The sequence below is a fragment of the Hibiscus syriacus genome, unplaced genomic scaffold (genome assembly GCF_006381635.1).
Source record: "Hibiscus syriacus cultivar Baekdansim isolate YM2019G1 unplaced genomic scaffold, ASM638163v2 tig00117034_pilon, whole genome shotgun sequence".
NCBI lineage: Eukaryota > Viridiplantae > Streptophyta > Magnoliopsida > Malvales > Malvaceae > Hibiscus > Hibiscus syriacus.
In genome coordinates, this window is record NW_024063533.1 from 9,328,938 (window position 1) to 9,354,041 (window position 25,104).

At 33.7% G+C, this 25,104-nt stretch overlaps 2 protein-coding genes across 2 annotated transcripts; both read left to right on the forward strand.

The window, feature by feature from the left end:
- Window positions 1–255: 255 nt before the first annotated feature.
- Window positions 256–6,836, forward strand: LOC120196546. The gene is made up of 5 exons (XM_039198333.1): window positions 256–309; window positions 5,719–5,859; window positions 5,988–6,092; window positions 6,208–6,313; window positions 6,678–6,836. The coding sequence occupies exons 1-5, from the start codon at window positions 256–258 to the stop codon at window positions 6,713–6,715; spliced, it is 444 nt and encodes a 147-aa protein (XP_039054264.1). The 3' UTR covers window positions 6,716–6,836.
- Window positions 6,837–22,120: 15,284 nt separating this feature from the next.
- LOC120196547 (protein JINGUBANG-like) lies at window positions 22,121–23,233 on the forward strand. Its single transcript, XM_039198334.1, has one exon. It carries the CDS (start codon window positions 22,121–22,123, stop codon window positions 23,231–23,233), a length of 1,113 nt encoding a protein of 370 aa, XP_039054265.1.
- Window positions 23,234–25,104: the final 1,871 nt, after the last annotated feature.

A 25,104-nucleotide genomic window follows, 5' to 3' on the forward strand; every position in this document is an offset into this window, starting at 1 on the left:
TCGAGGGCCTGACTGCTGCTCCGATGAAGCTCAACTATGGAGGTCACCAAGGACGGTCGAGTGGGAACGGTGGAAAGGTAGGGTGCTACAGCCGCTTACTCCAAGCCTAAGGTATATTATCTCCTTGGTTTTGCCTCTTTTTGAAAAGCTATGATGGGGTATTTATAATGGGAATTTCTAGGGTTTAGTGCCCTTGGAAATTCCCTAAATACCCTCATTAACATACCCATTTTATAAATGACATAGTGGCTGGCAATGGTCAATTTCCTTGATGAAGGCATGATTGCACGTGAGGATGAAGCTGGACAAGTGACATCAGCAGTTCTGTTGAGCCACGTCAAACTTACAAGATAAATCTTGCCTTGGCAAAAATATTTGTTCCTCACCGTCGTCTTCTTGTGTTCCTGTAGCCCTGGAGAATTATTTTGTATCGGCAAATAAATTCCTCCTTCGTCATTTCTTGCATCAACACAACTAGCAAGCAACCTCCCTCTTCAGCAACATCAGTTAAACCAAATAAAGTTTTCCTCAGCTAAACTTATCCATCACATGCAAATGTATTCTACAGACAACTATTAGCAACTAAAATGCTTTGACAAATGGCTTTCAATCAAACAATAACCTAAATAAAAAGACCCAGAACACTGTCTTTTACGGAATTATCAGCACTTCAATACCAATGGTTCAACAAAAAATTGAAAAAGGTTGACAGGTAGAAGACATACTGTCTCATATTTCTTATGCACGTTCCAATCTACAATAACAACAAAGAACTTTTTATGGAGGGTGAAAGTATGCAAGTAGTGTTTGAAGTATGTAAGCACTATTTATAGAGGGTGAAAGTATGCAAGAAGTGATTTTAGTTAAAGTATTTTAAGGATACTATAGATCAAAAACTTGATTTTGTTGGCTTTCTTGTAGTTTTAGAAGGATTTTGTGACACTAACTGGATTACCAATAATGATGAGGTAAGCCTTACAAGAGGGTATTCCTACCTTAGGTGGTGTAACGATTTCGGGGAAGTCTACTAAGCAGACTTGCATCACTTTTTCTACCATGGAGTCAGAGTTGATAACTATTGACTTTTCTCGATAAGAAGCCGAGTGGCTTAAAATTTTGTTAGCAGAAATTCCATTGTGGGGAAACTGACTCCTCTGGTGTCCTTATTGTATGATTAACAGACAACAATATGTGTGGTTCATAGCCAAGCTTACAATAGTAAGAAGAGATATATTCACATAAGGCATGAATTAATGAGACACTTGATTAGGAATGGAGTACTCTCTTTAGAGTATGTGAAGTCGGAAAGGAACCTTATTGATCTTCTTACCTAAGGGTTAAGTCAGAAATTGGTTTTGTATTCATCGTGGGGATGAGTCTAAAGTTCATTGGTTGAGGAATTCACGGTAGATACCCAACTTAGTTATCTAAGTTCAATGTTGTCAAAGAATGCCATGGAAAGACTCATAGTGTACAATTACATTTTGTTACCCCTATGACAAATAATGTACATGCACAGTATGAGCTTAATTACTCTAAATAAATTCATAGTATAGTCTTTAGGTGGTCTTAGTGAGACAAATTGATGAATTTACTGATTTTGGTTAAATATCTACTTTTAATAAGTTCATAACTCAGTGTTGAGTGGGTAGTCCTATCGCAAATGACTAGATGAACTTGCCACTAGAGAGGATGTGTTTTCTTAAACTCTTAAGGAATTCAATCCCAAGATTTTGGGTGATCCTATTGAGAAGGGCATATTGAATTCACTAACTAATGAGGTTGAGTATTTATTCTTAATGATTTATTATCCCAGAGTTTGGGTGGTTCATCTAAGATGAACTTAAAGAATTCACCTTATTTGTTTTGAGGTTGAGCTCTTGTAACATCTCTTAATTATTTCATAGCCTGATTTTGAATGGTTTATGTTGAGATAAATCTAATGAAATAACATATGTAAGTGAGGACTAGCCACATTCTATGAAAATATTGGACCTTTTTCTAGTACACGTACTAGAATCCTAAGGAAATATGACTATATATATATATACATTCATATATGTACTTTGTAGACACATCGATGACTTTGGTGGATGAAGTGGTTTGTTGTGTGTTATGAGCTCACGCTAATCTTAGAAAGTTCAAGATTCATTCACTTATCTAAAAGAATAATTACTCATCTTCACTATGTACTAGTTCCATATACGTTTACTAGGGCTTATGCAACTAATCTTGTTATTGCTCTTATCGTGTTTTAATTTCAATGCTCTCATTTTTTATGAAAGAATTCTTTCTTATTAGTGGGGAAATGTTGTTAATGCTCAGAATTCAAACACTTTTAATGCAGTTTAATTTTAGTTTAAATAGCATTTTAATGTTGTTGAATGAAAAAACTTTTTATCCTCACTATTTAGTTTATAAATAGTGCACAAGTCTTCCCATTGGACATATGTCGAAATGATCTAAAAATAGTGGATTTAAGAGCTCGTCTCGACTAATTTCGGGTTTTATTTAAAAATTAAAAATATGGTTCGAAGAGTCGCCACTAATCTTTGATTAAGGTGTGATTAGGCACCCAAATGTTTTTGTTATTTTAACCAAATTTAATTTCTAATATTATTAAAACAACATTTTTTTAGGTTTATGTATCAAAAATTGAGTTCGAGAGTTTGTTACGTGCGGGGAAGGGTTAGCACCCTCACAATGCCCTAAATCGATACCTAGTCGATTAGTTAGTTGTCTTTGCAAAGATACTTACAAATTCAAATTTACTTTAATTTAAGATCCTTTTTTTAAACCATATAAAAATATTAGTCCTTGAAATTAAGAATGAAAAAGAATGATATTTAACTATTTCGTATCGAAAAGAAAGATCTCTCATGTGTTAAAGCAACCGGTTCTTTTTCCAATCGAAATGGAAAAATGTTGTCATTCCATTCAAAAATTCATTATTAATCCATATTTTAAATGCATGCATGATAAAAAAAAAGAAGAACAAATTAATTATAAATTACCAATTCTTTTAGAAAGAAGAAAGATGTTCGATTATTTAAAGACATCGAGATCAGACATATTATGCTTTCTAACAGTCTTTTATTGGTGAATTTAAGTAGACGAATATTTTTTTTCTCTCGTTCCCAAATTTTAGATGAGATTTCTCTTTTGGGGTTTCACTTGATGGGATACCTTTCATTTTAAAATTACCGAAAAAGACTTTATTATGCCTTAAGACAGTCGTTTCACAGTAATCGTAAAATGGAGGGGCATTACCCTTATTCCAGTTATTTAATTAAGTGAAGTTATGTTTATGAGGATATCATACATATTATGCGAAAATGATGTCATTTGTTCAAAGTTATATAAAAATGATGTATTTATCTATAATAGTATAGTATGTATATATTAAAGAATTTAATAGATAACTAAAAATATTTACTTTTAAAATAAAAGTCTAATATATATATATATATATATATATATATATATATATATATATATAAAAGTGCTCTTAATACTAATAAGTTAATACACGTAATAATCTAAAGGAAGCGATTACTATCAATATAAGAACTAAACATAGCTAATATATATATAGTATAATATATATGAACATCAACCTATATAATAAATATAATTAATACATATATACATATAAAATAGGTAATATATATAAACACTTAGTCAAAAAAACATATATGACACAATATATATATATATATATATGGACAGAAAAATACATAATAAATGTAATCAATACGTATATTAAAATGAAACTTACAAATTCAAATTTAATTTAACTTAAGATCCCTTTTTCAAAATCACATAAAAATATTAGTCCTAGAATTTAAGAACGTAGAAGAATGATATTTAACTATTTCATATTGAAAAGAAAATATCTCTCATGTGTTAATAGCGGCATTTGTAGCGGCGTTTTTAGAAAAAACGCCGCTAAAGACTCCTACTATAGCGGCATTTTTATACAAACGCCGCTAAAGAATGTAATTTAGTGGCGTTTTTATACAAACGCCGCTAAAGTCTATAATTTAGTGGCGTTTTTATACAAACGCCGCTATAGACTTGTACTTTAGTGGTGTTTTTTATACAAATGCCGCTATAGACTCATGATTTAGTGGCGTTTTTATACAAACGCCGCTAAAGACTCGTACTTTAGTGGCGTTTTTATACAAACGCCGCTATAGACTCATGATTTAGTGGCGTTTTTATATAAACTCCGCTAAAGACTCGTACTTTAGTGGCGTTTTTATACAAATGCCGCTAAAGACTCATACTTTAGTGGCGTGTTTGTTACAAACGTCGCTATAGACTCGTGATTTAGTGGCGTTTTTTACAAACACCGCTATAGACTCATGATTTAGTGGCGTTTTTATACAAACGCCGCTATAGACTCGTGTTTTTGTGGCGTTTGTGTTTACAAATGCCGCAAGTTTACAAACATGTGATTTCGTTAGAAAATTTTGAGATCAAGTGTTCTACTTTAGTTACACGATTTTGAGAAAATTAATTTCAAAATGATATCAATTAATTCGTTCTTTTGGGTTACTCTTGGATTTGTACACTCTACTTATGATGCATTTAGGACTATTGAACAACTCTGGGATTTGAAAGAAGATTTTGAATATAATGAGTGTTGTGTTTAATGGTCAAGATGATTGTAAAATTTAAAAGATAAACATATATTTTTATAAATATATTTAACAAACTTTTTTCCACCATCAACATAAGAAATGTAATATGATCTAACATATCGATTAAAGTATATTAAATGTTATTAAATACCTTTAAATAATTATCAAATATTTTTTAAATTAATCAATTTATTATTAATGATTATTAAATTTTATTAAATTATTATAAAATAAACGTTAAATTATTATAAAATAAACATTAAATTTATCAAAATATTATACTTGTTATAATATTATAACAACTATTTTATAACATTTATAAATTTAATAAGATTTTTATGACTAAAATTTATGGAAATAATACGAAAAAATTGCTTGTTTAAATGGTGCCTTTGTTGAATAAAATGCCTCAGTGTTAGTGCTACCTGTGGCAACATCATCAAGTGTGAACATCCGACGTGGCAAACTTAATTAGCAACTGTTGGATCAAGGACCACTAAAATCCAACGGCCATAAGAGAAACCTTAAATTGAAAACGGGCCCTTGGTTTCTGCTATAAAATTCCAAATCCCCCTGTAATTTCCCATTCATCGTCCTCTCTTTCATTTCAACTCAAAAGCGGCTCTTCGAAAAGGTTCGATTCCTTCGTCATCAAAATATCAATAATTGTTTTATCCCAATTTTTATTTTCGTTTGTAAATCTTTGTTTCTTTTAATTTTCATTATTTTCGAACGGAATTGTTTAGATCTGTTTTTTATGAGTGATTGTTTCCATAACTTTTATGGAAACAAATTAAAAATAATCCCCACCATATTAATTCATTGCTCTCCATCTGCATCTGCCTCTGTCCACAAACCTTGAAAAATCTAAACTTCAATTCAACCACCCTTTCTGAACCAAAAAAAGAAGAAAGAAACATTTTCCCCCTTTCCCCTGTTCTACTTGCTTACGACAACAACAAGCACAGGAATCTTAGGCGGCAAAATTTTGAAATGGTATATGGCAATTTGGTACTTTGGGTTTTGTTTCTCTTTCGATTTTGCTGTCTTGTTGATGTGTTTTTTGAAACAGGTGATGTTGGCCAGTTTACTTAAAGACCCCGAATTTGCCAATGTTGATTCAAGTGAAAACGAGTATGTTCCTTTAAAAGGAACGATTTTGAGGACTAAAAGTGGTAAATTTGCTTCATCCATCTCGGACCTTGTGTTTCTTGTACCACCTTCAACATCCTGGCTCCTATCTACAAGCGCTTGGACCAGTAGGTGATGTCTTCTTCCCCTTTTTCATTGATTTGTTTCCGTTTGTAAATTATGCTAATTTTCATTTTTTTTATGGAACAGAATCAGAGCGTACATGAAAGTGATTTTAGAACATTTTGGTTAGCTACAAATGAGAGGATAGTTGATTGGTTGCTGTACGAAAGCTCTTCCATTATATGTCTCAAGGTGGGTTTCATGTGCCCTTATCTTCTATTAACAGTTTATTTTTTAGGCACAGTCTTAATTTCAAATATGATGATATAAGCCTTATCTTTGTTGTGGTTATTTGGTTCGATGATAGGAATTTTGGGTTGGAAATGAAGAATTGGTGCAAATGTATGAACAAAGGCTCGGTGATGCCGGCTATAACACCTTTAAGCTTGCAAGAACCAATAACCGAGGAGATGGTACATGCTCATTTAACTCATTTCTTCCCATGACGTAGACATTTTTTAAGAATTGTTAATGCAAATGGCGTAGATTAATAGGGCGTTCTTATATGTTTTCTTCACTATAAGTAGATTAAGCTTAAATAGACTAAAAACCGTTAGAGAACCCTTGTTCGGTACAAAAAATTGTGATGTTAGTTTTATGCAGCTTGCTATTCTTTAGTTTCGTGGTTCATGTCTAACTCATATAACCTTTAGTCTTTGAGCCTTCCATTTGGCTCATTTCCTATCGAAAGCGTTAACCAAAGAATGACCATTTTCTCACCTTTTGGGGGCCTAAAATTCGGCTCCTTATAGTTCACATATTTTCTCATCTTTTCAGTTGCTAGCGATGGGGAAGACGATGGGGATATCTTTTAGGTTGTTTACAATCCTTATATCGTGTACAGACCTTCCTGAAAGATTTAAATTCAATTTCTTCAGTACTTGATGTTTTGTTTTGATTCTAGTTCTTTTTAAAAGTATTCACTAGTTACAAATAACAGTCATGAGATTTTATATTTTCTTTTACTTACAGAGGTTTGTTGATTGCTGTACACAATGGGTACTTTAGGATTTTAAATTACAAGTAGTAGTCAATGAAACATATCAGAGAGAACATAAACTCAACCAAGCACTTGTCATACTCTGCGGGTAAGGGTAATGTTTAGTGTTGTTGTTTGATGATTTCCTCAGAGCAGCACATTCTCATCTGTTTTGTATAATTTTATCCGTTCTTGTAGTGACTGGAACGGAAGCAAACGTGGGCATGTTTACAAGTTCCCAAGGTCCCAGGGATTTGAAACTTGAAAATGCTGCCATTGAGCGATCCAAAGTTGTTGACTCTGTTGTTCTGAGAAGATACAACATATGGAGGAGAGAATTTGAGAATGATAATTCAGATTCCACATTGTGATTGATGAGGGATCAAATTATAATGGCACAAGTTTATATAAGCATAGCAAAGATGAAAAATAAGCTTGGATTTGCAGCAAGAACTGCAGATCAAGCTCAAAGAGAGTCAGTGTGCAGTTGGAGAGTCAACATGCCTATATGTTTCTAAACTTTGTCCAAATTTCTAAAATTCATTTGAATCAAGGATTTTGTTTTCTGTTTTGTTTCTAATTTCTCATTATTCGGTATGCCTTTACTAATAGCTCCTAAGTTATTGAAGTATTACTCTCTGTTATTTTGATTGCCAGTGTTTTCATGCCTAGAGGTGAACTAATGTGTATAGTTTCAATGAGTATAGTTCTGTTTTATGCAACTACTCCTAATAGTGTGATTTACGACGTTTTTAGATGAAAATGCCATTAATAATGGGCTTATTTGCGGCGTTTTTAATTACAAATGTCACTAAATACACAGTCAATAGCGACGTTTGTAAAGAAAAATGTCGCTAAATACACAATTAATAGCGGCATTTATAAAGAAAAACGCCGCTAAATACACAGACAATAACGACGTTTGTAAAGAAAAACACCGCTAAATATAAAGTCAATAGCGGTGTTTGTTAAAAAAACATACACAGTCAAATGCCGCTAAATACACAATCAATAGCGGCGTTTGTATATACAAACGCCACTAAATACACATTCAATAGCGGCATTTTTAAAGACAAACGCCGCTATATGTCTTGACCTATTGCGGCGCTCATTGTAGCGGCACTTCTTGCGGCGTTTTTGCAAGCGTCGGAAAAGTTTTTAGCGGCACTTATAAACGCCGCTATAAGGTTAACAAAACGCCGCTAATGACCCATTTTGCTGTAGTGCAACCAATTCTTTTTCCAATTGAAACGGAAAAATATCGTCATTCCATTCAAAAATTCATTATTAATCCATATTTTAAATACATTCATGATAAAAAAATAAAAAATAAAATATAAATTATCAATCCTTTTAAAAAGAAGAAGTATTTTTTATTATTTAAAGACATCGAGATCGGACCTTTTATCCGTTCTAAAGAACTTTTCTCGGTGAATTTAAATAGACGAACATTTCTTTTTCTCTCGTTCCCAAGTTTTAGGTGAGATTTCTCTTTTGGGGTTTCACTAGATGAGATACCCTTTCATTTTAAAAGTATCGTAAAAGACTTTCTTATGCCTTAAGACAGTCGTTTCACAACAATTGTAAAATGAAGGGTATTTCGTTTAGTCCAATTATTTGATTAAGTGAAGTTATGTTTATGAGGATATCATACATATTACGTGAAAATGATGTCATGTGAATACATTCATATTAAAAAATGATGTATTTATCTATAATAATATGTATATATTAAAGAATTTAATAGATAACTATAAATATTTACTTTTAAAATAAAAGTCTATATATATATATATATATATGTATATGTAAATAAGTGCATTTAATACTAATAAGTTAATACACATGATAATTTAAAAGAAGCAATTACTAACAATATAAGGACTAACACATAGCTAATGTATACGTATAGTATAATATATATGAACATCACCGTATATAATAAATAAAATTAATACATATGTACATATAAGGGCAAAATTTTTAGGATATTGTTGTTGAAAAAAGAATGACTCGAATAATGTGGAAGAAGAATTATTTCATGAAATAAGGTATTTGTTACAATTCGAACAGAAGATGCGTTGGAGTCTCGGCTCAAATTGGCAATTTCATTCCAATTCCAACTCAAATTGCCAATTGCAAATGGAATTGCATGGAATTGTCAATTGAAATAGGGTGACTTACCATGGAATTGCATGCATGTAAGATGGGGAGACGCATTGCAATCCATGTATCTCCCCCAACCCCATTGAAGACGTATTGCCTTCTTAACGTCTCCGATTCAAACTATAACGAGCACCCTATTTCACTAAATAATTCATGCTTCACGTTATTTGAGTCATTTTTTTCAACAACAATATCCTAAAAATTTTGCCTACATATAAGATACGTAATATATATAACACTTGGTCAAAAAAATATCATATATGACACAATATATATATGTGTGTGTGTGTGGACAGAAAAATGCATAATACATGTAATCTATACATATATATAAGGCAAGGAAGACACACATACTATATATGCACGTACTATATAAGTAGAATAATATAACACATTAATGCAATAACCTATATATATATATAATAGATTAGTATACATGCATATAAAGTAAGTTGTAAATATATGATATAATGGCACGAAATGATGGCTAAAATTAAGTAACAAAAAAAGTGTTGGAAACTAAATAAACAAAAATAAGCAAAGGACCAAAATGTAAAGAAAAATAAAGCAAAGGTATAAAGATAAGCTGCTGAAATTTAAAGTGCTATAAAATAAATTGCAAAAGTAAAGGGTTCTGAAATATAAAATAAAGGCATGAAAATTAGAGGCATGAAAATTAGAGGCATGAAAATTAGACGCATGAAATAAAGACTAAAATGTAAGAGCATACAAAAATAAGGATCATAATATAAATAGCAAGAAAATAAAAAAACATGAAAATAGAATAAAATAAAAACTCACATAACAAAAAAATAAGGAATAAAATGAATAAATAAAAAGTTAAAACGCATGAATACAAACTGTAATAAATTGGAAACAAAAGAAAGTGGGATTGTTTCGCATTAATGTTAAAAGCGCAAGGCCCTGTACAACAAATAACACATCAATGAATATGGTCACCAAATGACGTCATTCATACGCGTTGAAGAAAAGTCATTTCTTTGGCTTTACAATTCTCATTTTTTTCATTTTGGTTTTGTAAAAAAGAAAAAACAAGGCACAAAGGCAAAAGTTGGCTCAACCACCGCCTCCTCGCCGAAACCTGTTTTCCGATGACCGAAGCCAAACAATGGAAAAGTCGATGAGCACTCTACTCACTCCGAATACACCGAAAAGGTAAAGTGCGTCGTTTTGTTTTCCTTTTCTTATTGTTTTTTAAAAATTTAAATATCTTTTGATTCAGACAAGACACCCAAAAAATAATACCTTTAAAAATAGATATGAGATTCTTATTGATTTTTGCTTCTCTTACAAATTTTTTTCTTCCTAATGCTTCTCTAGTTTTTTAATCCCAAAAAAAGCTCCTTTTATAAAAATATCTCCTTGGTATATATAACCCCAAAAAAATTAAAACCCTGGAAAAAGAGTTGTACAAATCGTCCAAAAAGTACTAATCTTTGCTACTTTTTTTCTTTCTTTTTTGTCACAATTTTGAGTCTTGCATGAAAGAGGAAAGAAGGTTGGTTGCACACACGGAGCAAGGAGGAACACCAGTGGTCTCACGTACATCATACTAGCTAAAGATGTGACTATCGGACGGCTTGGAGGCACCTAAAACGTTGTACGCATTTCACTGACGTTTAGGGGGACATTTGTTCATTGTAACGATTACACACATCGAGATAAATTCGCTTCAAAATAAGTGGTTAATACCACAACAAAATTAATCAATCCTTTGCTTATATATTTTATTTTATATTTTCCAGTTAATGTCTCATTTTGCAACAATATATTTTTCAACGATGGGTATGAGATGAAAAATGATAATTTTAAAATTATATGGTACAAGTATGGGAAGGATATAGTAAATATAAAATAAATTTTAAAATTTTTAAAGACATAAAATGGTCATAAATATTCATTAAATTTCATAGTGGCTAGAATTCTTTGATAAAATGTGGAGATTTGAGTGAACGTAAACCAAATCTTCAACTTGGATTTAACTTATTCCTTGTGAGTGGACGAAGGAATAAGTATTGCAATTTCTTTAACAATCAGAAGATGTAGTAGGTTGTTAAAGCACTTTGAAAATTAGAGATTGGAATAATGGAGTTCGGCACTAAAGTTAGTCTACTAACTTTTCGAATTTAAATAATACCTCTTTGTAAGAGAAATTAAATCATAATTAAATTATATTATATTTCATCTTTATCCTTTTATTAATCTTAAAAGTAATCTAAAGTATGCGCAGAAAGATCAAATATCATCTCTGATACATCTCCAAAAAAAAAAATATCTCGAACGCACTTAATTTCAAACGTATTCCTTAAACATGGGACATCCCCAATTCGTTGGATTGGATAGTGGAAAACAAATGTAGTCGTTATCTGAGCATGGCCTCTAACGCTCTAAACATAAACGCCTTTAAATATTATATATAATATATGACTACACACCTATATAAAATTTCTTATGGTAAAATAAAAACAAAATTATTTTATTCTTGTTACTACTGTCGCAGCCGTCTTGCGGTTGGGCCCCGGAATTGGGCATCGACTTGAATAATTGGGTTAGAGTCGCCACCGACCAGTTTAAAACGAATTTAGGTGGGTCGGACACCATCTTACCGGATCTGCGTTGTACCAAAAATGTGTCGGGTTCGGGAGTCGGTTATGGTCAAGGGAGGATTAGCACCCTTGAACCGCCCTTTCGGTACCAATTAATTTATCGGTTGTCTTTAATTGCGAAAATTAGAATTTAAATTAAAAACCCGATTCAGATCGCGTACCTTTGATCGATTGAAATTCTTAAAAAAATGTCAAAAATGTTAGAAAAAAGAATGAATAAATAAATAATTACATAAAAAAATCAAGGAAAAAAACCTGAGAATGAAAATAAAAAATAATAATAAAACAAAAATAAACAAATAAATAAAACAATAAATAAAGAAAAAAAATCAAAAGGGAAAATAAAATAAAATAAAAATATATTAAATAAATCAAAAGAAAAAATGTAAAAAAATAAAAATTAAAAATGATAAAATAAATTAAAAGGAAAAAAGATAAAGAAATAAATAAATAAATAAATAACATAATAAATAAATCAAAGAGGAAAAAAAATAAAAGACCAAAATAAATTACATAGAAACATGGAGGATTTAAATATGATTAAACCTAAGATATTCAAAATTGAAACAGTGACCAAAGTGCATACAAATAATATTTGAAACACGTAATGAAAGTAATACATTATTCAGTGACCAAAGGACAATGTTACAAAGATAAGGGTTTAAACTGATGATTTCCCCGCCCCAAAAGTTGAAAACAAAATACACGTAGTGGTTTATAAAAGGAAGGGACCAAGCATGGAATTTTCCTTTTTTACTTTTATGCACAGATTCATCCATTATTAAAGCACCACCACGTTTCCTTCCATTATTAAAGCACCACCACTTTTCATTAAATAACTTAAAATATAAAACTCACAAGAAGATGTTTACACAGTTTAACAAAGGAAAGAGGCTACCTTTTGAAGGTTCTTGGTTGTGAACGAAAATTGCTTCTTCGAATGGAAATGTCAAGTTTTTTACTTGGCTCTTTGCTTCCTTCTTTGTATTTGAGGATATGTTTCTAGTTTTCTCCAATGGATCCCCTCGGATGGTTCTCTTTTTTAATATGAAAAAATAGCCTCTCTTTTGATTTTTGGTTTCCCCAAATGCTCTCGTTTTTCCCTTTTCGTTTCTGAAAAACCCTCTGGTTTTGATTTTTCTAGCTATGGATTTTTTGGGTTCGAATCGTGCTCGTAGTTTTCCTTCCCCCCCTTTGTGTGTTTCGTATGAAATTTTCTCTCCCCTATATCCTCCTCCTTGCATGTGTATTTATAGTGCTAATCCGGTTTTAGACTCCCGTTAGGACTGAAATTCTTGCTTTGCTTGTGATTTGTTGGTTGTTGGCGAGGATTCCGGTGACGTGGAGGAAGACGTGAGGCGAGAGGCGTCTTCGGGTTGACCGTGGAACTCGACGGGCGGTTCCCCCTTGCACGTTGGTTGCGGTGCTTGTGAGAAAATATGGAAGCTAGGGTTGTTGATGTGGGCCATTGGGACTTGTTTGCATTTGGTCTTTGGGCCTGTAACAATAAATAACAAATTAGTAGTTAAATTATAATATATAATATGTATACATATAATACATACACACTATATAATAAAAATAACAACACATAAAGTAACATGTAAATGTCGCGTGATCGGACAAAAATATGTGTCGACAGCTGCCCCTCTTTGTCCTTTTTCGGGGAACGAAAAATAGGACAAAGATGAAAAGACACAAATTTTCGTTCAGTGGAATTAAAATTGGAATAGAATAACTCCCTGTCGAATTAATTTGCGGATGATTCTTCCGTCGCGAAATCGATTTCATCTTGAAATGATCTGGAATTGAAGCCGTAATCCGAAATTTGAATTAGGATGCAGCTTCTTGTTGCCCAATTGTAGTCAACTTCGGTCTTCTTCTCGGTTTAAAGACCTTGGTTTAAAAATTCGAGTAGGAAGTAGTTTCTTGACTCCACCCTATGGTTGATAGGCCCTCGAGCTGAATGAAATCGAACTCAGAAGGTCTTCGTTGGTAGATAGCCCTTCCCGACTTAAGCTAGGCTGCAAATGACATGCCTTGGAGCTGAACGTGGTCAAACTCAAAGGTCTTTGGTTGGCACGATTCCCTTCGTCGTGAAGTTGAAACCATAGATGGCCTCTCGTTGTGAAGTTGAGCCTCGAATTGGATATCCTTCGTCGTGAAGTTGAAATCCAAGTAAGTTGTATTGTTCCAAGTCCAATATCCTCCGCCGTGAAGTTGAAATTGGCTCTGGAACTGGGAAATTGTTTGTTGACAACCAGCCGTCCCTTCGTTGTGAAGTTGAACTTGTGTTGCCTCGAGTCCAATATCCTTCGCAGTGAAGTTGAAATTGGCTCTGAGTTTGGGAAATTGTTTATTGACAACCAGCGGTCCCTTCGTCGTGAAGTTGAACTTGCGTTGTCTGGAGTCCAATATCCTTCGTTGTGAAGTTGAAATTGGCTCTGAAATTGGGAAATTGTTTATTGACAACCAGCGGTCCCTTCGTCGTGAAGTTGAACTTGTGTTGTCTGGAGTCCAATATCCTTCGTTGTGAAGTTGAAATTGGCTCTGAAATTGAGAAGTTGTTTATTGACAACCAGCGGTCCCTTCGTCGTGAAGTTGAACTTACGTTGTCTGGAGTCCAATATCCTTCGTTGTGAAGTTGAAATTGGCTCTGAAATTGAGAAGTTGGTTATTGACAACCAGCGGTCCCTTCGTCGTGAAGTTGAACTTGCGTAGTCTGGAGTCCAATATCCTTCGTTGTGAAGTTGAAATTGGGAAATTGTTTATTGACAACCAGCGGTCCCTTCGTCGTGAAGTTGAACTTGCGTTGTCTGGAGTCCAATATCCTTCATTGTGAAGTTGAAATTGGCTCTGAAATTGAGAAGTTGTTTATTGACAACCAGCGGTCCCTTCGTCGTGAAGTTGAACTTGCGTTGTCTGGAGTCCAATATCCTTCGTTGTGAAGTTGAAATTGGGAAATTGTTTATTGACAACTAGCGGTCCCTTGGTCGTGAAGTTGAACTTGCGTTGTCTGGAGTCCAATATCCTTCGTTGTGAAGTTGAAATTGGCTCTGAAATTGAGAAGTTGGTTATTGACAACCAGCGGTCCCTTCGTCGTGAAGTTGAACTTGCGTTGTCTGGAGTCCATTATCCTTCGTTGTGAAGTTGAAATTGGCTCTGAAATTGAGAAGTTGTTTATTGACAACCAGCGGTCCCTTCGTCGTGAAGTTGAACTTGCGTTGTCTGGAGTCCAATATCCTTCGTTGTGAAGTTGAAATTGGGAAATTGTTTATTGACAACCAGCGGTCCCTTCGTCGTGAAGTTGAACTTGCGTTGTCTGGAGTCCAATATCCTTCGTTGTGAAGTTGAAATTGGCTCTGAAATTGAGAAGTTGTTTATTGACAACCAGCGGTCCCTTGGTCGTGAAGTTGAACTTGTGTTGTCTTGAGTGGCACGATATCCTCCGTCGTGGAGTTGAAATCGCGGGTGTGTGGGTACGATATCCTCCGTCATGGAGTTGAAATCGTGGATGGCCCTTTCGTTGTGAAGTTGAGCCCTGACTTGAATATCCTTCCAAGTATTGTATGTTGCGGGTGGACACGATTCCCTTCGTCATGAAGTTGAAACCATAGATGACCCATTCGTCGTAAAGTTTGGCCTTGAGCTAGATATCCTTCGTCGTGAAGTTGAAATCTACTCTCGAGCTAATTGTGTCGTTTCGAGTCCAATTTTCTTCGCTGCGAAGTTGAAATAGACTCTGAATGAAATTGGAAAGTTGTTTGTTGACAGAAAACTTTTCTTGACTTAAGTTGTGCTGTAAATTTCCTTTAAATGAATGATGGCCCCTTTCGCCAAATTTTGTGAGCCGGATGTCTTCCGTCGTGGAATTGAAATCTGGCTTGAAAGTGTTAACTGGAAACATGCTGCTCATGGTTGAGTTTGAGTCGAACTAGACTTGTTTTAAACTGGTTCTCGAACCTATCTGAAATTGATTCTGAGATGTCAAGTCGGTTGAGGTGTAGCTTATTACTGCCGAGTTAAGCAACCACCATCGTTCTTTAAAGGCGCTTACAAGTCGAGTAGCCTTCATCCTGAAGTCGAAGCTTGACTCTAAAAGCTGCAAAAATTATATATGCTAAAATGATGAATGTGATGCACCTAAGTATGTCTGAGATGCATGTAACATGAATGAGTTATGTTTTATCTCTTGGATTGGAGTCCTGTGTTTTGCCTGCCAATCTGGTTCATGGAATTGACCGTGCCCCATTTTCTTCTCGAGCTTTGGCTTTACAGACCTTTCATATTTGAGACTGTCATGTTTAAAAATGTTTTTCTCCTTTTTCTTGTTTTAGGAGGGAAAAGGATGAAAATTCTGTAAAATATTGTTTGCAATTGAATCAAATTATAAACATGAGTTCAGAGTATATCAAAGGAATCAATAGCTCTTTTAATGCTTTCAGAGTTACAGCTCTTTGACAAGTGTTCAAATGGATGAGTTGGCTTTAGGTTGGTCTCCTTTCTAAGGTTTTGGTAACCCAAAATGTCATTTTTTTTAAAATATCGACATATGCTTTGGCATTTCATTTGGGTGCGGACATAATGACGCAACTAGAATGACCACTTACTAGACATTTTATTTCGGTCCTCTGAAATTTTCCATTTGTTCAAGCTTTGTAGGCTCCTCCAACAAAGGCAGTGCGAAAGATATCGGTCTAAAAATAAAATTCTTGAGTGCTCGTGTGTAGTCGGCTATAACAGGTGTTCCTTAACTCCCTTAATCCATTTTACCAAAAATTTCTTGTTTAGATAAATTTGATTTAACTTGTCATTATCTGGCTAGCTGAATCCATAAAGCCGGGGCATTTAACCAATTGCTTTAGAGGGACATCTTAATATTATAATCACTCTTATCAAGTTAACTGAAGGGTTCATTTTATCACAGAGTCTTCCGCCTGACAAGAGCAGTGGAGCAAACACCGAATTGCCAAGTGTCCGAGCAATGTCATGGTTTGAACGTAATCTACCCATAAGGCCAGGGCTTTCAAGTTTCCTCTATAACCAATTGCCTTAGCGGAATAGCTCAGTTTTTACGGATTTAATTTCTTAAGATTGTCAAGAAGAACCTGTCATAGTCTAGGTGTTTTTGAAAGTCAAGGAATCTCATCTTTAGAGTTCAATTTTCAAGCAACTGACCTAAACTGGATTCACCTACTCGACTCTTTCATTTGTAAAGATCATCATCGTCATTGAACGTCTTAAATAAAAAACATAGTAATTTTCATATGCAAATGATGCCCCGTGTTGTCCGCACCTTATGAAAGGAAAAAGGTATATTGGTTAATTGCAAGAGCAGGGTACGGTGTTTGAGGGTATATTCTGGATAAGGTCAAAGTCCTTGTTTTAAATCATGTTACTTTGTCAAAGATCCGTAACTTTGAACCATTCACATAGTTTCTTAATTCAAATGATATTCAAAGAATTGCAAGTTTGCAAATGTGATTCATTGATCGTCATCATTAAAATAACATAAATGTTCTTACAAAACTTGAAAAAGTGAGAAAAAACAAGTTCAAACAGAATGCCTCAAATGATGAAATGATCTTCCTCACTTGGATGCCCCCAAGTTGTTGAAGTCGATCCAGTTATGGTTACACATCTTCTGTACGACTTTCTTGAATGTGGAGTAGTTCTTGATAGTGCGCCCTGGGACACCGCTATGATATTCACAATGAACATTCTCATCATACTACCTAGGGTACAGGGGCTTCATGGATTTCTCTGGATATGGTGACATCACATGTGCGTCAAACAACTGTTGGTAAAGCTCCTTATATGTCATAGGATCGAAATGTTCTTATTTTTTATGAGACATGTGAATGTAATAAAAAAAAGGAAAATAATGCGAAATATGCAGGAATGCATGATGCATGCAATGTTCGAGGCATTGATCCAAAAATGTGTATGTTATTAAAAATAATCCTTATTGGGGACAAAAGTGTTTTATCTTTTAAGAGACAAGAATATTCTGACAACTTCTGACATGGTGACTAGTCTTCTGCGTTCATCTGTCACCGGTTGGATAACCTGTCGAACCGCTCCGACTTATGCAGATGATGAGTTGTTTGCCCCAAAAAGAGTCTCGAAGGACTGCACCTCCGGCTTCTACTCTCTGCCGAGTCTGTTCCCTAGCAGCAACACCATTGGAGCCCTCTATCGAAGTTTTCTTCTTGAATTCGTCAGCAATGATATTCAGCTCAGCTAGGGTTTCACCGTCTTGTTCTCATAGTTTTTGAAAGGAGCGTCCAGGTCTGTAACATTTTCCTCGTTTTGCTCTGCAACCTTTGGCAGTCAATTCTTCAAAGATAGACTTTCATTACTTGGTGTATACCCGGTTCATCCTGAGTCTTTTATAATGCACCAGAGTGATATACTCTTCAATTGTGGGGACCACATAGTCGCCTTGTAGATTGTCCTCTGCATTTTCATCTCTTGTATTACAACCCCTTTGTCCATTAATGCAGATTATTCATGTTTAACAAACACGTTTTTGGTGGATCAACACCTCGTTTTAATGATGCAAATGATAAACAATGCAAAAGAACAAAAATGAAAGGAGAAAAAAGTTAGTGAGATAAGGATAAATAAAAAAATGAAAATGAAAAGTCCTACCCCACATGATATCTACCCCGCATGCTTTAATTCCTACCCGGACATGATCTCTATCCCGCATGCTAATTCCACACAAATCCTAACCGCATATTTGTCTAGTTCGCATGCTTTGAACAGAAAATAAAGCAGGAAACAAAGCATCCTAGGGTTTGGAATGAGGTCTTGGGGTGAGCTCTAATTCCCTGCACTCTCCCGGTTTAGGTTCTAAAAAGGTACTCGAGTTCTCCTTGCCGGTGCCCCCTTGGGCTTGCCAGACCCTTAGTCCTAAGCCTATTACAAGCTTGTGTGGACTAAGTTAAATTCGAGAGGAAACATTTCCTTATGCCAATACGGAGAATAAATTCACACGAAGGCATAAGGTATATGAATCCCGAAGGTTACTTGCTAGGCCCATACGGTGAATAAATTCACACGAATGCGTCGCTTTCGCCCCCACTTAAAAGGGTTCGGAGCTCGGGTACAGAGCCTGAGATAGAAACTTTTCAAAAATCTGAAATCATTGAAAAAATGTTAGTACAACTATTTATTTGAAAAATAATCAAAGGTAAATAATTGGAACCGAATAAATAAATTAAAATTTAAATTTACAATTTTCGCATAAAAAGACAACCGGAAATTAATTCTGGCCTGACTCACTTACCTGTCCCCAGCAGAGTCGCCAAGCTATCGCAACCGTCTTTCGGTTGGGCCCCGGAATTGGGCATCGACTTGAATAATTGGGTTAGAGTCGCCACCGACCAGTTTAAAACGAATTTAGGTGGGTCGGACACCATCTTACCGGATCTGCGTTGTACAAAAAATGTGTCGGGTTCGGGAGTCGGTTACGGTCAAGGGAGGATTAGCACCCTTAAACCACCCTTTCGGTACCAATTAATTTATCGGTTGTCTTTAATTGCGAAAATTAGAATTTAAATTAAAAACCCGATTCAGATCGCGTACCTTTGATCGATTGAAATTCTTAAAAAAATGTCAAAAATGTTAGAAAAAAGAATAAATAAATAATTACATAAAAAAATCAAGGAAAAAAAACCTGAGAATGAAAATAAAAAATAATAATAAAACAAAAATAAAAAATAAATAAACAAATAAATAAAGAAAAAAAATCAAAAGGGAAAATAAAATAAAATAAAAATATATTAAATAAATCAAAAGAAAAAATGTAAAAAAATAAAAATTAAAAATGATAAAATAAATTAAAAGGAAAAAAGATAAAGAAAAAAAATAAATAAATAAATAACATAATAAATAAATAAATCAAAGAAGAAAAAAAAATAAAAGACCAAAATAAATTACATAGAAACATGGAGGATTTAAATATGATTAAACCTAAGATATTCAAAATTGAAACAGTGACCAAAGTACATACAAATAATATTTGAAACACGTAATGAAAGTAATACATTATTCAGTGACCAAAGGATAATGTTACAAAGATAAGGGTTTAAACTGATGATTTCCCCGCCCCAAAAGTTGAAAACAAAATACACGTAGTGGTTTATAAAAGGAAGGGACCAAGCATGGAATTTTCCTTTTTTACTTTTATGCACAGATTCATCCATTATTAAAGCACCACCACGTTTTCTTCCATTATTAAAGCACCACCACTTTTCATTAAATAACTTAAAATATAAAACTCACAAGAAGATGTTTACACAGTTTAACAAAGGAAAGAGGCTACCTTTTGAAGGTTCTTGGTTGTGAACGAAAATTGCTTCTTCGAATGGAAATGTCAAGTTTTTTACTTGGCTCTTTGCTTCCTTCTTTGTATTTGAGGAAATGTTTCTAGTTTTCTCCAATGGATCCCCTCGGATGGTTCTCTTTTTTAATATGAAAAAATAGCCTCTCTTTTGATTTTTGGTTTCCCCAAATGCTCTCGTTTTTCCCTTTTCGTTTCTGAAAAACCCTCTGGTTTTGATTTTTCTAGCTATGGATTTTTTTGGGTTCGAATCGTGCTCGTAGTTTTCCTTCCCCCCCTTTGTGTGTTTCGTATGAAATTTTCTCTCCCCTATATCCTCCTCCTTGCATGTGTATTTATAGTGCTAATCCGGTTTTAGACTCCTGTTAGGACTGAAATTCTTGCTTTGCTTGTGATTTGTTGGTTGTTGGCGAGGATTCCAGTGACGTGGAGGGAGACGTGAGGCGAGAGGCGTCTTCGGGTTGACCGTGGAACTCGACGGGCGGTTCCCCCTTGCACGTTGGTTGCGGTGCTTGTGAGAAAATATGGAAGCTAGGGTTGTTGATGTGGGCCATTGGGACTTGTTTGCATTTGGTCTTTGGGCCTGTAACAATACATAACAAATTAGTAGTTAAATTATAATATATAATATGTATACATATAATACATACACACTATATAATAAAAATAACAACACATAAAGTAACATGTAAATGTCGCGTGATCGGACAAAAATATGTGTCGACAACTACGTAAACAAATTTGAAAGAATTTATGTATCAAACTTTTTGAATTATTTGGATTTAGTATAAAATAATATATATTTATAATATTTCTTAGTTATTATATATACTTTGCAGACGTAATTTCTTAAATTTGAAATTTCTAAGAAAATCAAAATTTAATTTTACTATTAAGGTCGTTTAAATCCAATTGATGTATCAATATAAAAATGCAATTTTTCTTCTTGTGATTTTTTAGTCAAAATAGTTAATATATTCTTAAAATAATTTAATTTCATAAAATTTTAACAAATTATTATATGTATTTTTTAAAATATGTTAATGTATTATTTATATGAAATATTATAATAGTTTATTTTAACATAGATTAGTTAGAATATAAATTCAATCAATAATGTAAATGTGCATTTGATTGATTGAAAATGAATAAAAATAAACTAATAATAATTTATTATATTTTAATTAAAAAGTGTCAACTTCAAAATATCAATCAAATCACGTTGAGAATCCGCCAACAAATTACACTTGCATATATTAACCAAACTTTAAACGCTCGTTCATTGCATGTACCATTAATGGATAATTAAAAATTTATAAAATAATTCTTCAATTATATGGTACTCTTTTATTTTAGTGAGTTCCTCAATTATTAAAACTTATAAAATAGTCAATAGATTATTTATATGTTTCAAACTTGTTATTTTTATTAAAAAAAATTAACAACAGTCTAAACTAAATGTTAACTTACTGACTGAGGTATGATAAAATTTGAATCTAAAACCGTTTGAATTGTATTTTATTTATCAACTCTCCATTTACATTATATCATCAAATCAATACTTGAATTATTATGTTGTAAAACTAGTGCTTAAAAGCAACAATGGTGCCAGTAAACATCATTAAATTATGATTTTATCATATCCTAGTAATATGTTAACGTCCAGCTCAAACGGCTATCAAATTTTTAACAGAAAATGTGATTTTTAAATATATGGATAGTCAAATGATTATTTTATAATTTTAAAAATCGATGGACTAAAAAACATCATCCTATAGTCAACGGACATTTAGTAACTTTTAATAACTGATAAATTCAACAAAACTACGCTCTATAATCGAAAGACGATTTGTATACTTTACCCTAAAATAAACTCCAACTCTTATATTTTTTCATTTAAAAATAAAAACAATTTCCCCCAAAATAAAAGAAAAAACTTCACCTCTATGTTTCTTGGGACCTACCATTTCAAAAATGGCCGAAAATCAAATCAACATTCTCCACGTGTCCGGCGGAACCACTCTCACTTTCATATATATAAGTACACACAACTCCTCGTCTCTTTCGCTTGGACTCTGCTAAAATGGAAAAACAAAGAATGCCTTCGCAATTGCATAATAAAATTTTCTCCTTTCAATCACTGCAATATCGTCGTATCGCCACTTTCAATGCCTCGAGCCACCACATCAGCTGCCTCGCCGTCCACGATAACCTCCTCTACGCCGCCGCCGTCAACGAAATCAGCGTCTTTGATCTATCGAACCACTCCATTATGGATTCTTTTAACGATGATCCCACCACCGGGTTCGTCAAGTCCATTGCATTCAAGGAAACCAAAATCTTCACCGCTCACCAGGACGGCAAAATCAGAATCTGGAAAATCAACACCCCTTCCAAAAAACACCACCTTATTTCCACTCTCCCCACCGTTAAAGACCGGCTCCTTAATTCCATGTTGCCGAGGAATTACGTTAACGTAAGGCTTCACAAAAAGAAGCTTTGGATGGAACACTGGGACACGGTCTCGGGTTTGATCATAAACGAGGCAAAGGGGGTAATGTATTCGGTTTCGTGGGACAAAAGTTTCAAGATATGGAACTTAAAGACCCAACGTTGTTTAGAATCCGTTAAAGCTCATGATGACGCCGTTAACGCTTTGGTTGTTTCCGACAATGGGACGGTTTATACGGGCGGCGCCGATGGGTTGATTAGAATCTGGGAAGTAGCGGTAAGCGAGAGACGGCATGGTTTAGTGGGAACACTAGATAAGCATAAATCCACGGTGAATGCGCTAGCTTTAAATGGCGACGGAACGGTGTTGTTTTCCGGTGGGTGTGATGGTTCAATCATGGTGTGGGAGAAGAGAGATGATGATACTCAGGTGGGATTTGTGGAATCATTGTGTGGTCATTCGGCGGCGATATTGTGCTTGATCAACGTCGGGCATTCGTTTATTAGTGGCTCATCTGATCGGACAGTGAGAGTCTGGCGACGTGGGAAAGAAGAAGGTGGTTTCCACTGTTGTTTAGTTCTTGAGGGACATGAAAAACCTGTGAAGTCGTTGGTAGCAGTTGAGAGACGTGTGTTTGACGGCGTCGTTTTGATCTGTAGTGGAAGTTTAGATGGAGAAATTAGGGTTTGGGAGATCTCCACATGTTCAAACTTCAAAATCTCTAAAATAAATCATAAGAACTCAATAAAAGTCTCTTGATTTTTCTGTACTCTCTCTGCATTTATGTATATCTATCTCTTTTTTATACATATAATCATTGGTATCCAATTTATTAATCGATCGATCTGGATCTAGTACTCCAGAGATAATAATAACCTTCCAACCTAGTTTGTTCCTTTCGCAAACGCCAAAAATCGAACCTCTAACATTATTTAAGGGATCTAGTGCCTCATCTCACATAATGTGGATGTTGGTATGTTTATCATCTCTTTGTATGTATATTAAGAAGTGAAATATTGCCTATCAAATGATTTCTTAAAAAAAAAATTTAATAATCGATAATGTGTCCCAAAGTGTTTATGTCGAATTTTAAGTAGTATTGTTCTTCCTCATTAATTTCTCTTAAGGACATGAGTTCAAATCTCATCAAGTTCAAGTTAAAATTCACTTCGATACATACATCTTATACTTTTCATATGATATTTTAAATTGTATAAATCATACAAAATGTTTATTAAAATCTTAATAAAGGTTGAAAGATAAATTATTGAGAAAAAACGATTATTAAGACTTATGTTCATTGATGGGAGTTGGTTTAAATGGTAAGTAATTCGACATTGTTTAAGTAAATATCGATTTTGCGTCCTTGTGTATTTAGAAAATTTTCTTTCTGAGATTCATCTATCAAAATCAGATATATAACCTGAATCGATTAAGATTAATCAGGGAGAAACTTTAAGAATTGAGAGGAAAAAATACTTATGTTCAACTGCCCACATATGACGCTCCACAAAATTCTTTCAAAAAATAAAAAAATACCTTAACAATAACACTCATAATTGGGAAACAATCCTGTTAAGTAGAAAGAATGTGATTAAGTAACCTCTTTGTTTTCTAACAATTAATAAATATAGAGATTTTTGGCTCCTCAGCATAATGTATTCAAGAAAGTTGACCCACATGAAATATGTTTTGTTGCAAATAATATAATAAAATGTTGTTGAAATCATTATGTTCAGTTGCGTAACAGATTTTTGCACCGTCCAAAAGTGCCTAACTGAGTTCATAACTTTTGATTATTTAAACAATGATTAATGATTTAATGGAGGAGCTAAACTGAGGCTTTGAATCGCCAATAGCACATTCTTCCCTTTGGCAAGCAACACTATAAATTATAGTATCAATGATGAGTGATTGATTTAAAAATATTTTTTAGGATCGATATATATAATTAATGATAGAAATATTTTGTATGGAATACGTATAAATAAAATTCTAGAATGGACAACATTAGTAAAATGAACAACTAATATAAAGAAATTCAAATTTTATGGTGGGCACGTGCCCACCCTGATGTACACATAGTTCCGCCACTGGGATCAACTACACATTTAGTACATCAATTATAACTTTTGTTCCCTTTTGGCCATCAAATTACTTTTTGTTTTAAAATTATACTTAATGTTATGTTTTTATTTCATTGTAGTCATCCACCATTAAAAAATTAACAGTAATGATGATGTCTCATCATAAGACAATGTCTCATCATAAGGCAATGTCATGTCACCATTGAAAAATTTAAAATTCTAAGTGATATTTTTTTGCACGAACCAAATGATCTCAGACGTGGTTAATGTATTTCTTGTTATCTCTTGAGATCCAAGATTTAAACACCACGTATGTAGGGGTCTAAGCGTTCATTGTCAAATGATTGAGAGTTTATGAACAAATACTATCTTATATTCACCTAGATTTATTACAAAAACATTTTTATCTACTTTTATATTCATAAATATTCGGACAAGAATATAAAATTAGAATAAATCAAATACTCTTTTTAAAAAATAAATATATTTGTGTGATTAGTTGTGGTTTGGTCCATTAACAATAAATATAAAAGTGATTGGATA

Coding starts and splice junctions, on each gene's coding strand:
- LOC120196547 (XM_039198334.1), top strand. CDS start 22,121: ATGCCTTCGCAATTGCATAATAAAATTTTCTCCTTTCAATCACTGCAA.
- LOC120196546 (XM_039198333.1), top strand. CDS start 256: ATGGTCAATTTCCTTGATGAAGGCATGATTGCACGTGAGGATGAAGCT. Junction 310..5,718: donor GTGAGGATGAAGCTGGACAA/GTGACATCAGCA, acceptor TTTTTGAAACAG/GTGATGTTGGCCAGTTTACT. Junction 6,314..6,677: donor AACCAATAACCGAGGAGATG/GTACATGCTCAT, acceptor TCATCTTTTCAG/TTGCTAGCGATGGGGAAGAC.